A 17,212-nucleotide genomic window follows, 5' to 3' on the forward strand; every position below is an offset into this window, starting at 1 on the left:
ACGGCACCGGCACCGCCCGGCCCAGCTTCAGTTCGTCGCCGTCATCCAGCGCGTCACACCAAGAACCTGCGCGGTACATCATGCGCTTCTCGTTGCCGGCCCCCTGCCTAGCTTTTTAGCTCCATCGGACGAAGCAACAGCCATATGAATTGATCAAACACATAGTACATACGTACAGTATTTATTCTCAGCAGTGTGTGTGTGTGTGTGTGTGTGTGTGTGTGTGTGTGTGTGTGTGATATACAGTCTCTCTCACTACAGGTTCTTTTAGTCGACTGGTGATTGGCTACTTAGACTAGAGGCGGACTTGGGCGCGAGAACTAGGACGACTTTACAAAATCAATCTCCAAGGGGGATTCGGATTTGACAGAGCCATGTCCAGGTCACATCGATCGCACTAACTCAAGCTCGCACAGTAGCCGAACTGCATGGTTGGTACTTGGTAGGCAGAACCCAACAGTGGCAAATTGGGACGGAATCCAAATCTAGCTCATCATCTATGACATAGCAGTGGAGTGGCGGATAAGATAATGTACATGTAATGATCCATCTCATGGACACAGAAAATTAACAGGGGCAAGGCGGCGCCAGCCAGCCAGCCAGCAGCTACGGCGATCGACGACTAGGCATGAACATCTTGCGCATGGATGCGCTGACATTAGTGGCTTGGTTTTGTTTCTCATGTCAGGCTGGGGCACAGGCCGGCGCCCGGCGGCTTGACGTTGACGTGGTCGGCGTCGGCCGCCCACATCTCCGCCTGCGCGTTGGGGAAGTAGCACGCGGAGAGCTCCTGCAGGGACGATTGCGCCCTGCTGTCTTGCGCTTGCAGCAGCAACGCCCCGAACCCGCCGAACAGGTCCGCCTGGGAGAAGTCGCCGCCCCCGACCAGCTCGGGCAAGAACATGTCCTCGAAGGCCATGTTGATGGCCCAGCTGTTGGCGGCGGCCGGCGTCGGCATGGCCGGGAATTCGGCGAGCGGCGCCGCCGCGTTGACGTTGTAGTGAGCGAGTGGCGCGGCCTGGTGGGACGGGGAGTACATGGCGCCGAAGCTGGCCGCGTCGCCGCTCGCCGTGGTGACGGCGGACGAGGCGGACGCGGGCGACGGCTGCATGTACGATGCGCATTGGCTCTGCGGGGCGGGCGGTGGCGTGGCGATCGTCGCGCCGCGGGCATGTCCCCGGGCGGCGGTGCCGTGGTGGTGGTGGTACTGCTGCTGCTGGTGCATGGCCATGGCCTTCTTCTTGAGCTTGGTGTTCCAGTAGTTCTTGACGTCGTTGTCCGTCCTGCCGGGAAGCTTGGACGCGATGATAGACCACCTGCAGGTCGGGCACACACACCAGAGAGACACGATCAGTCAATTACGTGACAATACTGCAGGAGTGGCAGCTACAAACAAATCTGACGGGACGCTTTGGAATCAGCATGCGATTCAGTGCACATGCGCTCAGCTAAATCGGTTTACCTGCTTCCGATGGAGTTGTAGAGGGAGCAGATGACCATGTCCTCCTGCTCGGTGTAGCCGCCGTGCTTGATGTCCGGCCGGAGGTAGTTGAGCCACCTCAGCCGGCAGCTCTTGCCGCACCGGTTAAGCCCTGCGCGCGCACGAATCAAAGCTTAGCAACCATGGGAAATTAGGAAGCTCCTCGAACCACAAAAGGACGACGCCGGCCGGCCGGCAGCGATCGATCCCTATCTAGTCCTTCCCCGGCACCGCCGCACCGGCAGGCCAGGCTAGCGCCGGCCGGGGCGGCGATTGCTGCAGCACGCGCCGCGGCTACACGTACGCACGTACCTGCTTTCTGCGGGAGCGCGATCCAGTTGCCGACGGCGCCGTGGCTCCGGACGTAGCTCCGCAGCAGCTCGTCCTCCTCCGGCGCCCACGGGCCCCTCTTCACGCTCGCCTTGTCGCAGCACGGCGCGCGCCCCATGCCTGCTGGTCCCTCTCGCTCTACCACCACCACGCCGCCGAATTCCCCGCCTAAATCCGCCCAAGAAAACACAGGCCGGCCCGCGCGCGAGCAGGAAGGAGGCCTCTCGTCGCTGCCGCGGCACGGAGGCAGGGCGTATGGATTGATCAAACCTTCCTGCAGCGGGCGGCGAGCTGGGTCGGTGTGGGTGGTGCTGTGCGTTGTGGACTCGCGGTGTTGCAGCTGCGCAGCAGATGGAAGGCAGACAAGGCTAGTAGGCTTGCAGGGAGGGGGCGCGCCGCCTTTTATACCGGGCGTCTGAGCAATCAGGGGGCTTGGGTGGGTGGAGGTGGGGCCGCGTACGTACCTACGTGGTACGACCATTATCCCGACGACGCCGTCTCTGTCTCTCTCCCCTCGACCGTAGCATTGTCCCGCTCCGTGGCCGTATTTTTCCAAATAAATTTTGGTTTCGCGCGCGTATTATCGGGCTGCTGCTGTTGACTGCCATCTAATTTCGGGGGTCGCTTCTCTTCTACTTCTGGGCGTCAGTGGGCATCGGTCATATATAATTCCTCCCTCTGTACTTGTGCGCGAGACGATCGACCGGCCACTTGTTGCTCGGTCACGCGGAGGAGATGTGCTTAGAAAAATCCATCTGGGGAGCTGCGGTGCGGCCCGTTTGCGTTTCGTGCCAAATGTGCTCCACATTTCGGGGTTTCCCTTCAGTGGATCGATCAGATGGAAGACGCGTGGGTAGTAGCGGCCGCCTGAGCTTCTTCTCCGCGTTTCTTGGCGGACGTCATGGCTTCGCCCCCGATCGATCCCGCGTGTGGTGGCACTGAAACTCTGATGAAATGTCGCACCCGGTCACGGATCCGATCCAGTTTCAGAGTCAGACTGACGCAGGGCTGAAACCGATCGAACGGGGAGCAGGTGAGCGAGCCATGGCGCACCCCGAACTGCACCAATATTCTCGCCGCGGCAGTATAGCCAAGCTGATCAATCTCTGAAATCTACTAGGAGTAGAATCCAATTGTGTCTTGTGATGACGAGTGCGTCAGCTTCAGAGCCCAGACGAACGCGGTGATGCCGCTTCTCCCCGATCCACGAAAACCGCAGTGCTTTGCTTCGTCTGTCAAACTCGCGCCCATGCATGCGGATAAGCACCGTACTAAACAAAGAGCATAGCTAGGGCATGGCCGTACGAATACTTTGGCGATGCTTTCGGCAGAGGAAGGGAGCATCCGAGTTTCTACACCCTGAGCAGCGCAGGTGGTCAAGCGCTCTGACTCACGAGCTTGGGCGAGACCGGAGGAGAGCACCCGGTTTGCATGCGGTTACACCGAATCCGTTTGACATCACGAACTGGCATGGCATGGGTGGCACATTGACCATTGCCTCTTTCTTATTCTAGTTGGGGAGAGGGAAAGAAGACGGCAATCATGGTGTACACAGTGGTGCCAACGCGAGGTCCAGGCTGCCGTATTATTCTAAGATCACATCCCCAGCAAGAAAATGGTGGCAACGCAAGAAGGGAAGAGGCTGCGGTTCTAGTAGCTTTGACTAATGTTTCTGTTCCGACATGTTTCAAAGAGTTGGACTCTGAGGACCTGGCAAAAAAGGTTTTTAAATGAAGCGCGTCGCAACATTAACAGATTCACATGCTAGTTTGTTGGGGTCGTGCCGCCATGCCATTTCTTTTAGCAGAGATTATGATGTGTGTGTTTGAATTTTTCGTTGGTTCGCTGTACTTATGAACTTTGCGCGCTTGCTGATTATACAGTACAACTTGGTTCGCTGTCATGTGGATTCAGAAGCATTACAGGTCGTCGTTGTGGAGATATAGTAACATGCTCTCATGAGATTTCATGGCGCAGCACGGTGCCACAATCACAGGTTTTTTACGGGTCAGAACGACTTTGTGGGGCACTAGATCCAGTAATCATCTCTGTATACCATACCAAAAGATGTGTCCCATGCATGTTGAAAACCTTGCGGATTCACATTTCTAGGCTGGACTTACGGTGACAAAGAAACATTTCAGGGCAGCGTGGGAGTAGAAAAACTTACACCAGGGTAAGTATACCCCAAAATCCAGCATCTTTTTCAGTCCAAACACCAAAGTAAATGAAAGGGATAGTGTTTGTGTAATACTAGATATATTAACTGAAGCTTTGTCTGACAAGTATTTGGGTCTACCAACCATTGTTAGTATTGACCGCAGTGACTGTTTTCAGCATCTTGTTGACAGAGTATGCCAGAGATTGAAGAGATGGAAAGGAAAAAATTATCAGTTCAAGGTAAAGAGATTCTCCTAAGAGCAGTGGTGCAGGCAATTCCATCTTCTACTATGTCCGTGTTTAAGTTACCGAAAGGGATATTAAACCCATTAAGAGGCGCTAGAATGGTGGCCAACCAGCTACCCATGTGGCGCATGCTGGTTGGTCACGGTGAGAAAGTATTTTTTATAGTTTTTTAAATGGTAGAGAGACTTTTATTGAGAGAAGTTTTTTTAGGCTTTTTCTTTTTTTTTCTTTTAAGATGGTTGTGATGTCCACGTGAAGCGAGAATATTTTTAAACCCATTAAGAGGCGCTAGAATGGTGGCCAACTAGCTATGCTGGTTGGTCACGGTGAGAAAGTTTTTTTTAGGGTTGTTTTAAATGGTAGGGAGATTTTTATTGAGAGAAGTTTTTCTAGGTTTTTCTTTTTCCTTTTAAGATGGTTGTGATGTGCACGTGACGCGAGAATATTTTTTTAATTTTTTGACAAGGTGGTAAGGTGCGTATAGCTTCCTCTCAAGCGACCCGCAATGGCGGGCCCCAACCACTAGTGTAAATCAATTACTGATGAATTGTCGAGTTTCTGGTGGGGTGGTGGAGAAGAGAAAAGGAAAATGCACTAGTTTGCATGGTGAAAAATGTGTGTCCCGAAGAAGAAGCGAGGTATGGGGTTTTGAGACCTGCACAACTTTAACCTTGCTATGTCAGCAAAGCAGTGTTGGTGACTTCTTCAGAATCCCGACTCTTTGTGTGCACGTGTTCTGAGTGTGGAATATTATCCAGATGATGATATCCTAAAAGCTGGCCCAAAGAAATGTTTCTCGTTTACGTGGCAAAGTACAGTTGCTGGGATACAAACTTTCAAGAGGGGCTGTATTTGGCGAGTGGGCATTGATTCATAGATTAATATTTGGGAGGATCCATGGATTCCATCTAGTGCAACAAGGAAGCTTATTACCCCTAGAGGTGGAATTATGTTATCAAAAGTGCAAAACATAACTGACCCCCACACGGGACAGTGGGACGAGGCACTAATTCAAAGTGTGTTCTCACCAGTGGATGTGCGCAGAATACTTCAAATCCCCCTCCATGTTCAAGCTTTGAAAGATTTTGTGGCATGGCACTACACTAGATCCGAAACTTTCTTAGTACGTTTGGCATACCATGTGGAGTTCAACCACCAGTTCAGACGCCATTATGCAAATTTGAATAGTTCAAGGAGTGCTCAACTGAATGCGATTTGGAAGGAGCTATGGAAACTTCGCCTTCCAGGGAAGATTAAGCATTTTGGTTGGAAAGTGCTAAAGGGGGTATTACCATGTTACGGTGTACTTGCAGGCAGATTGATACGTCTCCAACGTATCTACTTTTCCAAACACTTTTGCCCTTGTTTTGGACTCTAACTTGCATGATTTAAATGGAACTAACCCGGACTGACGCTGTTTTCAGCAGAATTGCCATGGTGTTATTTTTGTGCAGAAATAAAAATTCTCGGAATAACCTGAAACTTCACGGAGAATATTTTTGAAATATATAAAAAATACTGGCGAAAGAATCAAGGCCAGGGGGCCCACACCCTGTCCACGAGGGTGGGGGGACGCCTACCCCCCTGCGCGCGCCCCCTGCCTCGTGGGCCCCATGGTGCTCCACCGACCTCAACTCCAACTCTATATATTCACGTTCGGGGAGAAAAAATTCAAAGAGAAGGATTCCTCACGTTTTATGATACGGAGCCACCGCCAAGCCCTAATCTCTCTCGGGAGGTGAGGGAGTCCTGTATTAGGGGGTCTCCGGACAGCCGGACTATATCCTTTGACGGGACTGTTGGACTATGAAAATACAAGATTGAAGACTTCGTCCCGTGTCCGGATGGGACTCTACTTGGCGTGGAAGGCAAGCTAGGCAATACGGATATGTATACCTCCTCCTTTGTAGCCGACCTTGTGTAACCCTAGCACTCTCCGGTGTCTATATAAACCGGAGGGTTTTAGTCCGTAGGATAACAGACAATCATACCATAGGCTAGCTTCTAGGGTTTAGCCTCTCCGATCTCGTGGTAGATCAACTCTTGTACTACTCATATTATCAAGAATAATCAAGCAGGACGTAGGGTTTTACCTCCATCAAGAGGGCCCGAACCTGGGTAAAACATCGTGTCCCCTGCCTCATGTTACCATCCGCCTTAGACGCACAGTTCGGGACCCCCTACCCGAGATCCGCCGGTTTTGACACCGACATTGGTGCTTTCATTGAGAGTTCCTCTATGTCGTCATCATTAGGCTTGATGGCTCCTCCAATCATCAATAGCGATGCAGTCCAGGGTGAGACTTTTCTCCCTGGACAGATCTTTGTATTCGGCGGCTTCGCACTGCGGGCCAACTCGCTTGGCCATCTGGAGAAGATCGAGAGTTACGCCCCTGGCCACCAGGTCAGGTTTGGAAGCTTAAACTACACAGCCGATATCCGCGGAGACTCGATCTTCGACGGATTCGAGCCCCTGCCTAGTGCGCCACACGGTCACGATGAGCATGATTTAGCTCTACCATCAGACAGTGTTTAGGAGATCGCACCGGCAACCGCTCTGACCCTCAATTCGGAACCAGTTGCACCATCCATGGACGAGTGGACAGACCCCACCACGGAGGCCGTATTTTCAGCGGCGATTGAGCCGAGTATCGACCTTACCCTTCACGGGAGCCGTGACGCCGAACTGCCGGATCCTTCCCTGGCCACGGACTCCGAACCGCCTGCGCCTGTGCCTATTGAATCCAACTGGGCACCGATCATGGAGTTTACCTCCACGGATATCTTTCAGCACTCGCCCTTCGGCGACATACTGAACTCATTAAGGTCTCTCTCCTTTTCAGGAGAGTCCTGGCCGAACTATGTCCGGCAGGATTGGGATGCGGATGACGAAGAAATTCGCCGCCCACCCACCACCCACTCAGTAGCCACTGTCGATGATTTGACCGACATGCTCGACTTCGACTCCGAAGACATCGACGGTATGGACGACGATGCAGGAGACGAAAAGGAACCACTGCCCACAGGGCACTGGATGCCCACTTCATCATATGACGTATACATGGTGGACACACCCAAAGAAAACGACGACGAGGAACGGAAGGACGCAGCGAAGGGTTGTTCCCTCGAGAAGCAGTCAAAGCGGCGGCGTAAGCGCCGCTCCAAATCCCGCCTCGGCAGAAACAACGATCATATAGACCCAGCATTAGAGCAGGGTGAACCATCGCCCGACCATGGCAACACGGAGAATCAAACCGAACAACCCGACTCCGTCGAAGATAACATTCCGGACGACATCACACCGGACAGGCATCCGGAGCAACAGAATGCCCATCAAAGGCTTGTTGCCACTGCGAGGAGTCTGAAAAAGCAGAAGCAAAGGCTCAGGGCTGCACAAGACACACTCAGAATCAGATGGAGTGAAGTACTCAACACTGCAGTGAAGTACGGCGGTAATCGCCACGCCAAGAGCTACCCGAAGAAAAAGTTGCTACATGAACTCGATGAGGAGGCCTTAGATCCCCCGCAATTAAAAAACAAAATGGCCATCCGGTCGGATAGACGACCTCGTGACCAACATAGAGCGGCAAACGACGCCACACATAAGCCAGTACGCGATCCACGCGAGGGCTCGCATCAAAAGGACGGCGCAACCAGATCCATATACGGGCCACGCAAGCGCGCTCCAGCATGCAATGCAACACAACAAACATCCAAACACCACGGTACACCCAAATACAGGGGTGCCGCACACCCCCTATGTTTCACCGATGAGGTGCTGGACCATGAATTTCCAGAGGGATTCAAACCCGTAAACATAGAGGCGTACGATGGAACGACAGACCCTGGGGTCTAGATTGAGGACTACATCCTCCATATCCACATGGCTCGAGGAGACGATCTCCACGCCATCAAGTACTTACCCCTCAAGCTCAAAGGGCCAGCTCGGCACTGGCTTAAAAACCTCCCCGAAAACTCCATTGGAAGCTGGGAAGAGCTCGAGGACGCCTTTCGGGCAAATTTTCAAGGGACCTATGTCCGACCACCGGATGCAGACGATTTAAGTCATATAACTCAACAGCCCGGAGAGTCAGCCCGAAAGCTTTGGAACAGGTTCCTCACTAAAAAGAACCAAATAGTCGACTATCCGGACGCCGAAGCCTTAGCAGCTTTCAAGCACATCGTTCGAGACGAATGGCTTGCCAGACACCTCGGCCAAGAAAAACCGAGAACAATGGCAACATTAACAAGCCTCATGACCCGCTTTTGCGCGGGCGAGGACAGCTGGTTAGCCCGATGCAGCACCAGCGACCCAAGTACATCTGAAGTCAGGGACGGAAACGGGAAATCATGACGCAGCAAAAACAAGCGCCGAAATAAAGAAGACAGCCCGAAGAGCACAACAGTAAACGCCGGATTTAGAAGCTCGCGGCCAGGTCAACAAAAGCTGCCCTCCAAAGGCAACAAAGACGAACTGTCCCGCCTAAACAAGATTCTGGATAACATATGTCAGATCCACAACACCCCCGATAAGCCTGCAAATCATACCCATAGAGAATGTTGGGTTTTCAAGCAGTCCGGCAAGCTCAACGCCGAACATAAGGGGCAGGATACACCAAGCAAAGACGAGGACGAGCCTCACAAGCAAAGCACTGGGGAACAGAAGAAATTCCCACCAGAAGTCAAAACAGTCAACATGTTACACGTGATAAAGGGGAGAAACAAAGCGGCACTCCTAGAGACACATGCCCCAGGGCCTATCACCGCGGAGTTCTGCCACTGATCGTCCCAACCGATCACCTTTGACCATCGGGATTACTCGGCAAGTATCCGGCGTGCAGGATGGGCTGCCTTGGTATTAGACCCAATAATTGACAGATACCACTTCACACGAGTCCAGATGGACGGCGGCAGCAGTTTAAACCTGATATATCAGGTCACAGTCCGCAACATGGGGATAGACCCAACAAAAATTAACCATAGCAATACTACCTTTAAAGGAGTCACGCCAGGCCCAGAAGCCCATTGCACAGGCTCCCTGCTACTAGAGGTTATATTCGGCTTTCCCGATAACTTCCGCAGTGAAAAGTTAACCTTTCACATCGCTCCGTTCCAAAGTGGCTATCAAGCACTACTCGGACGCGAAACTTTCGCTCGCTTTAACGCAATACCGCATTACGCTTCTCTCATGCTTAAGATGCCCGGTCCACGCGACATCATTACAGTAAATGGAAATATTGAGCGCTCCTTGCGTGCGGAAGACCGTGCGGCTGCCTTGGCAGCCGCACACTAAACGACCTCACCAACTAAAGAATCTTACAGGTCGTTAAGACCACAGACGCGGTTAGACGAGTCTGGCGCAGCTATATGTAATTGATACACATGACCATCATGCTACACCCGTCCAGGATACGGCATAATGGAGACACAGGCGCAGACGTGCAGCAGGGACCCATTCCAAGGATTCTTTTTAGATTAAGACCATGCGTAAACCTTTTTTACTGTCTCTTGTTGATACACATCCCCCGGATTCTTAGTACAATTGAGAAGGATGCTGACGTATTGGCATGTGGCCACGTCAGAATATTGCACGTACCTGGACACCAGGGGCTTATTACAAAGGGCACTGCTTAAGCCCGGTTTCCACCATAAAGACCGAATACCTTAGGGAGTGTTCGGCGTCGCGAGTTTGGCCTTATATGCATCAGCTCTAAATCATGTCTTTGGTCAAATGTTGGGTTTGCCCAGCTCCTGTGTTTTGCTGCCTTACATTCCGCTCTATCGGCTAAGGCGGCACCAGGAGAACTACTGCGATTGTGCCCTGGTTCATCCGGACGAGCACCTCAGTAGAGAAAGCCAAAAACTGACTGTCATGATATAGCGTGAGACTGGTCAACCACTCGATGACCTAGCGGAATCTTCGGGATTCCTCCGCTTTAACGAAGGGCCGTTTCCCGGCCAGGCATGTACGCACCCCGAATTCGGATGAGTGCGGAGCCACTAGGGGCTATATAGTAGCCCCACTGTCAAACTCCTCTGGCTAAGTGAAAGTGTTAAAGCATTATAGTCCGGTTGCCTAGTTCGCTGCGCTATCACCTCCTTAATGGACCAAGACGTTGGATCAAGTGTGAACATGCGTCTTCTGCAAACACCCCTGCATTATATGCGCGGGGGCTGAAGCCGACGACTGCAATCTTTCAGGTTATATACATATATACATAAACGGCCGCACATGAGGCATCATAGCACTTTTGGGCAAAAGTATAAATGAAGCCTTGATAAATTCAATAAAACATTGTTTTTACAATGGGAATACATGTCATTCAAACATATAGTATTCTTCGAGCACTGAGCCTCTATCGAACGAGCGCCTTCAAGAACTTCTTCAAAGTAGTGCTTGGCAGCCACTCGGCCTATGGCCGAACCCTGCGCCGCAACAGTGGTGGCATCCATCTCCGCCCAATATGTTTTGACACGGGCAAGGGCCATCCGCGAGCCTTCTATGCACGTCGACCTCTTTATAGCATCGATGCGTGGCACAACGCCAAGGAATTGTTGCACTAAGCTAAAGTAGCTATTCGGCCTTGGCCCTCATGGCCACAAATGATCCACAGCGGACCTCATGGCCAGTCTGGACAATCTATGGAGCTTGGCCCAACTGGTCAATCGCTCATTCAGCAACAACGGACGGACTGGAGCGTGAAACTGTGACCAGAACAGCTTCTCCACTTCAGGACCCTTCTAATCCTTGAAGTACTCGGTCGCATCCGCAGCACTCGCAGCCAAATCCATGTACTCATCCGCACAACTCCATAGTCGGTCCAGAGGAGCATATTTCGGATCTCCGAACTTAGTCCGCAACAAGAAGGGCTTCCCAGAAACGATATTCGCAGCTTGATTCAGCTCCTCCTTCGTCGCTCTAATTTTGGAGCGGGCCTCCTTGGCAGCCACCCGGGCCTTCTCCAGGTCCGTCGCCTTCACCCGGTTTTCTTATTCAAGAAGCTGGTAACGGTCGGCAGCATATTTTAACTCCACAACCATCTTGGCAATTTTTTCTTTGCTCCCGCAATGTGCGGCCTGTTCGGCCCTTAACTCTCCAGCCGCCTTTAAAGCGACCGCATTACTACTCCTTGCTTGCTCCTTGTCTCGGGCAAGCTCCGCCCTAAGGGTCTCCACGGTGGCAGCTCCATCTGCAGTCACAACATATTAAAGATACTGGCATCATGCTGCTCTTACTTTGTGACATTCACCAGAAAAATCACCTACCCTGTGCCTCCTCAAGCCGCTTGTTAACAAGCATGATGTTGGCATCTGCCGCATCTAGTTGCCGCTTTAGTTCGGCAAACCCATCAGTCCGGCTAGCCACCGGAGCTTCAACCACCTGCACATAAAGGCGGTCTGGTTATTACCTGGGACTATGATCCTCTGTTTGCCGCCGTTCTCGACGACAACCAGAGTCTCAGGGGCTACTATCTACACAGGGCACACCTAAAAATGTGCGGTACTGTCAAAAATGTACATCATTTCACGTACCTCAAAACCTGTCAGTAGACTCATAAAGGCTTCATGCAACCCGCTTTCGGCGGACGAAATCCTTTCAATCACCGTACCCATCAACGTACGGTGCTCTTCTGAGATAGTCGCTCGCTCTAGCAGATCCCTCAGTACGTCCGAACGCATACCAGATGGTGCCGGACTCTTTTGATTGCTCTCTTCAAGAGCTGGATACTGGGGACTTCGGGTGGCCATAGGATTACCTTCTGGCCTTGCCGGATCAGGAGAAACCCTCCGCGACGAAACCACGGGGTCGCCCGCCTCATGAGGCGGTGTGGCAGGGGGAGGCATTTCGCTCTCCATCATCTCTGGAAGAAGATCCCCCGAAGATGAGCTCTGCTAAGAAGGGCTAAGATCCGAACTACAAGATAAATGCTTCGGTTATTTTCCTTAGAAGTAAGGTAGGATATCTTCACTATTAAGTACTTTTTGATTACTTACAGCTCGTTAGAGGGCTGACCCCCGTGCGGACATTGTGCGGCAAGAACACCCTAGAGGTAGTCCTCTTCCTTCCCCGGGGAGAGAGAAGGTCAGATTCTTCCCCTTGGTTATCCTCCCTCGCGGAGGCGCCCATTCCCTCGGTTGGAATAGGTAGCGATGGAGGCATGCTTTTGCCCTCTTTATTCCCCCCTTCATCTTCCTTTGAGGGCACCAGACAAGGTGCTGGCTCGAGCATCTTTTCCCGCACCGGATTATCCAAGCCTTCAGGAAGGGGGGCCGAACACCGGATCATCTTCGCCTTTGTTATCCAGTCCTGGTCAAAGAGCGATTCCTCAGAATGATGTCATGATAAATAAAAGGACCATGTGATCGGCCATGGGATTACTTACTTGGGCAGCAATGCGGTTGCTGCTCAGGCCCACGTCCTAGGTAGTGTCCGGACACTCTATTTGGGGTCCGAAGAATGATTTGTACATCTCCTTGTGCGTCATGCCGAGGAAATTCTGAATAGTGCGCGGTCCTTCCGGGTTGAATTCCCACATGCGGAGGGGCCGGCGTTTGCAAGGCTGGACTCGACCAATCAGCATAACTTGCATTACCATAACCAGACTGAAATCTCCCTCGAAGAGATCTCAGATACGGCTCTGCAGTATTGGCACGTCCTTGGCTGGACCCCAGCTCAGCCCCCTGTTGATCCATGAAATCAGTTGTGGTGGAGGGCCTGAGCGAAAGGTGGGGGCAGCTACCCACTTGGCACTTCGGGGAGCTGTGACATAAAACCACTCCCGTTGCCACAATCCGGACACCTCTGGAAAGGAACCCTTTGGCCATGGAGCGTTAGGAATTTTGCTTATTAGAGCACCTCCGCACGCCGCATACTGCCCCTTGACCATCTTCGGCTTCAGATCGAAGGTCTTGAGCCATAGGCCGAAGTGAGGGGTAATGCGGAGGAAGGCCTCACAAACGACAATAAATGACGAGATGTGAAGAAGGGAATCCGAGGCCAGATCGTGAAAATCCAGCCCATAATAGAACATAAGACCCCTAACAAAGGGATCCAGAGCGAGGCCTAGTCCTCGAAGGAAGTGGGAGGCGAACACAATGCTCTCCTTGGGTTCGGGAGTAGGGACAACATGCCCTCTGGCGGGCAGCCTATGCGAAATTTCGGCGGTCAGGTATCTGGCTTCCCTCAACTTCTTGATATCCTCCTCCGTGATGGAGGAAGGCATCCACCGGCCTTGAAGGATGGATCCGGACATGATTGAAGGTCCGAAGCACCTGACATGGGCTTTGGGTGTTAGAACTTGAGGCGGGGGAAGGATTCGATTGAGCACGGGAGGAAAAAAAGTAAAAGCCTTGTCCCTTTATAAAGAGGGTGAATATCAAGCGTCCTCCTCGTGGCCGTTTGGGACTTGCCTAAGATCTAGGAGTCCTAGGCACGATTGGGTTACCCACGTCCGTATTAATGAGAATCCCGTAATAAAGGGAACACGATCTCTACTTTGACAAGACGTGTCAAGAAACCGCCTCGCGTTATGTGCGTGGCTGGTTAAAGAAAAATGGTTCAAATAATTACCGGGCCATGGCGTGATGTCATGCTGCCAAAACGTGTCAGCAGATTAGATTTGTGGAAATATTATTCTCTCTATGGTGGTATGTGGAACTTATTTTGCAGGGTCGGACACTATCCTTGTATTAAAACTCTTCCGTGGTGTATTCGGAGGAGGAACCCGCCTTGCAATGCCGAAGACAACACTGCGCGCCGGACTCATCGTCATTGAAGCCTGGTTCAGGGGCTACCGAGGGAGTCCTGGATTAGGGGGTCTCTGGACAGCCGGACTATATCCTTTGGCCGGACTGTTGGACTATGAAGATACAAGATTGAAGACTTCGTCCCGTGTCCGGATGGGACTCTACTTGGCGTGGAAGGCAAGCTAGGCAATACAGATATGTATATCTCCTCCTTTGTAACCGACCTTGTGTAACCCTAGCCCCCTCCGGTGTCTATATAAACCGGAGGGTTTTAGTCCGTAGGACAACAGACAATCATACCATAGGCTAGCTTCTAGGGTTTAGCCTCTCCGATCTCGTGGTAGATCAACTCTTGTACTACTCATATTATCAAGAATAATCAAGCAGGACGTAGGGTTTTACCTCCATCAAGAGGGCTCGAACCTGGGTAAAACATCGTGTCCCCTGCCTCATGTAACCATCCGCCTTAGACGCACAGTTCGGGACCCCCTACCCGAGATCCGCCGGTTTTGACACCGACAGGAGGGCTGATCTGGAGTCCGTTCGGGGCTCCGGAGAGGGGAATCCATCGCCATCATCATCATCAAACTTCCTCCATCACCAATTTCATGATGATTACCATCGTGCGTGAGTAATTCCATCGTAGACTTGTTGGACGGTGATGGGTTGGATGAGATTTATCATGTAATCGAGTTAGTTTTGTTATGGTTTGATCCCTAGTATCCATTATGTTCTGAGATTGATGTTCCTATGACTTTGCCATGCTTAATGCTTGTCACTGGGGCCCGAATGCCATGATTTCAGATCTGAACCTATTATGTTTTCATGAATATATGCGAGTTCTTGATCCTATCTTGCAAGTCTACAGTCACCTATTATGTGTTATGATCCGTTAACCCGGAAGTGACAATAATCGAGATACTTACCGGTGATGACCGTAGTTTGAGGAGTTCATGTATTCACTAAGTGTGAATGCTTTGGTCCGGTACTCTATTAAAGTGAGGCCTTAATATCCCTTAGTTTCCAATAGGACCCCGCTGCCACGGGAGGGTAGGACAAAAGATGTCATGCAAGTTCTTTTCCATAAGCACGTATGACTATATTTGTAATACATGCCTACATTACATTGATGAACTGGAGCTTGTTCTGTGTCACCCTATGTTATAACTGTTGCATGAGGAATCGCATCCGACATAATTATCCATCACTGATCCATTGCCTAGGACCTTTTCACATATTGATCTTTGCTTAGTTACTTTTTCGTTGCCACTGTTACAATCACTACAAAACCAATATTGTTACTTTTGCCACCGTTACCGTTACTTCCATATTACTTTGCTACTAAATACATTGCTATAGATATTAAGTTTTCCAGGTGTGGTTGAATTGACAACTCAGCTGCTAATACTTGAGAATATTCTTTGGCTCCCCTTGTGTCGAATCAATAAATTTGGGTTGAATACTCTACCCTCAAAAACTGTTGCGATCCCCTATACTTGTGGGTTATCACAGACATATACCCTTGATCCTGCAGTGCCCGCTGTGCAATATTGGTCTCAAAGATATTCAACACTGCTTGTTTACGCCCGTCCGGGCATCACAATTAGCCTGATGGAGGTTATCGACCGAGATGTTCGGCTAGACCGGTTCGGTTCTATAAGCCTGGATATATTGATCTAACTTTGCACGACAAAACATAACATACCAACGACGGAATTTATCCTGGTTGCCATATGGTTTATATGGTGGCGCTGGAGGAAATGTACATAGGGGGAGACAGTCCAACTACCGGAACAAACAACTATTTCCATTCGGGTACTTGCTAAAATTTTGTTTGTGCAAATAAACCAAACCAGCCTATTCGTAGGATTGATTATGCATGGAAGAATCAAAGTCTGGGAGTTGTAAAAGTGAACGTCGATGCGTCATTTCATGAGGAGAACTTCATAGATGAAAGTGCAAGTGTCACTTAAATTATGTTTTGGTGTGATGACAATATGGTTAGTGGAACTAATACCGGTTGCTAGAGTTTAACTAAGGATATTGGTTCCAAGTTGTCCTTGATGGAGGTGTGCGACCCCCCCCCCCCAATTTAAAAAGATCAAAGGCATGGTTTACGAGCGTTTCATAGGTTTTTGTTTGGTTCGATTTGACTCGTAAGAAAAACCACACAACTAAGAGAGGTCACTGTGGATTTATGTCGTGTGGGAATGCCATCGTCAAAACCATATACACTAGCTTTCCTACTCCTACCACCATATATCCGATAGTGTGCTAGTTGTGGTATCCAGAAAGTTGCAAAAGAAGTGTTCTGGATACCCCATGCGCACGGGGTATTTTGACCCCCATGCGCATGGGGCTGCGTATCTTACCGGGTTCCCCATGCGCATGGGGGTCCAACGGGCAGAAACTCCAGCCCAGCCAAGAACACTATAAAAAAACTTCTTCTTCCTCCATCCCTAATCCTAATGTCTTGTTGAGCTCCACCATTGCTACACTCCATTTTGCTCAATACTCTCAATCCCTCCACCCAAATTTGTTGAAACTTTGGGGATTGAGAGAGCAAGACCCGATCTACACTTCGACCAAACCAAATAGCATTCCCCACAATATTCATCCATGATTGACTTGTTACTCTTGGAGCTTGGGCTCCTAGGCGGCTAGAGGTTCCTCCAGAAGCTTCCTTGCTTGTTGTGTGCTCCGGAGAAGTTTGCAAAGGTGTGGTGGTCGCCTTCAAGACCAACCCCGAGTGATTCGAGGCTCATCCGTTGGGGGTGACTCAAAAGAGATTACGGTGAGCCTTCGATGACGTTCCGCAAGCTTTGGCTCTGGCAGCGCTCTAAACGGAGAGTAGCTCTTCTCCAAGGAAGAGTGAACTTCGGGATAAAATTTGTGTCCTTGTATCACTTGTGGTTAATCCTTTCCCGCACTTTACTTTGCTTTGTATGCTTATTGGCTTGCTAGTTAGTTTGTTGCCTAGCATATTTAGCTTTAAGCATGCTTCTCATATAGGTTGTGTTCACCTAGTTGCATATTTAGTGAACTCTATTTATCCCCAAGACCTAAAAATTGACAAGAAAGACTAAAATTTGTAGTCTCCTATTCACCCCCCTCTAGTCGACCATATCGATCCTTTCAATTGGTATCAGACCCTCATGCTCTAATATAAGGTTTTACAACCTTAGAGGATATGGACGATATAGGGAATGAGGGAGGTGTCGCACCTTGCGTAGGAGGGTCATAACCTACC

At 50.6% G+C, this 17,212-nt stretch overlaps 1 protein-coding gene across 1 annotated transcript; it reads right to left on the minus strand.

The window, feature by feature from the left end:
• Positions 1-523: 523 nt before the first annotated feature.
• On the minus strand, positions 524-2,166 carry LOC119268791 (transcription factor RAX2-like). Its single transcript, XM_037550496.1, has 3 exons — positions 1,793-2,166; positions 1,463-1,592; positions 524-1,316 (listed from the first exon to the last, which is right to left on the minus strand). Exons 1-3 carry the CDS (start codon positions 1,926-1,928, stop codon positions 680-682), a joined length of 903 nt encoding a protein of 300 aa, XP_037406393.1. The 5' UTR covers positions 1,929-2,166; the 3' UTR covers positions 524-679.
• Between the last annotated feature and the right edge of the window lie 15,046 nt (positions 2,167-17,212).

The sequence above is a fragment of the Triticum dicoccoides genome, chromosome 3A (genome assembly GCF_002162155.2).
Source record: "Triticum dicoccoides isolate Atlit2015 ecotype Zavitan chromosome 3A, WEW_v2.0, whole genome shotgun sequence".
In the NCBI taxonomy this organism is placed as follows: Eukaryota; Viridiplantae; Streptophyta; class Magnoliopsida; order Poales; family Poaceae; genus Triticum; species Triticum dicoccoides.

Bases quoted from the DNA above. Each gene is read 5' to 3' on its own strand.
- LOC119268791 (XM_037550496.1), bottom strand. From the start codon at position 1,928: ATGGGGCGCGCGCCGTGCTGCGACAAGGCGAGCGTGAAGAGGGGCCCG. The intron at 1,593-1,792 runs GTACGTGCGTAC...GTGCGCGCGCAG, and splicing joins CGCGCTCCCGCAGAAAGCAG to GGCTTAACCGGTGCGGCAAG. The intron at 1,317-1,462 runs GTAAACCGATTT...CCCGACCTGCAG, and splicing joins TACAACTCCATCGGAAGCAG to GTGGTCTATCATCGCGTCCA.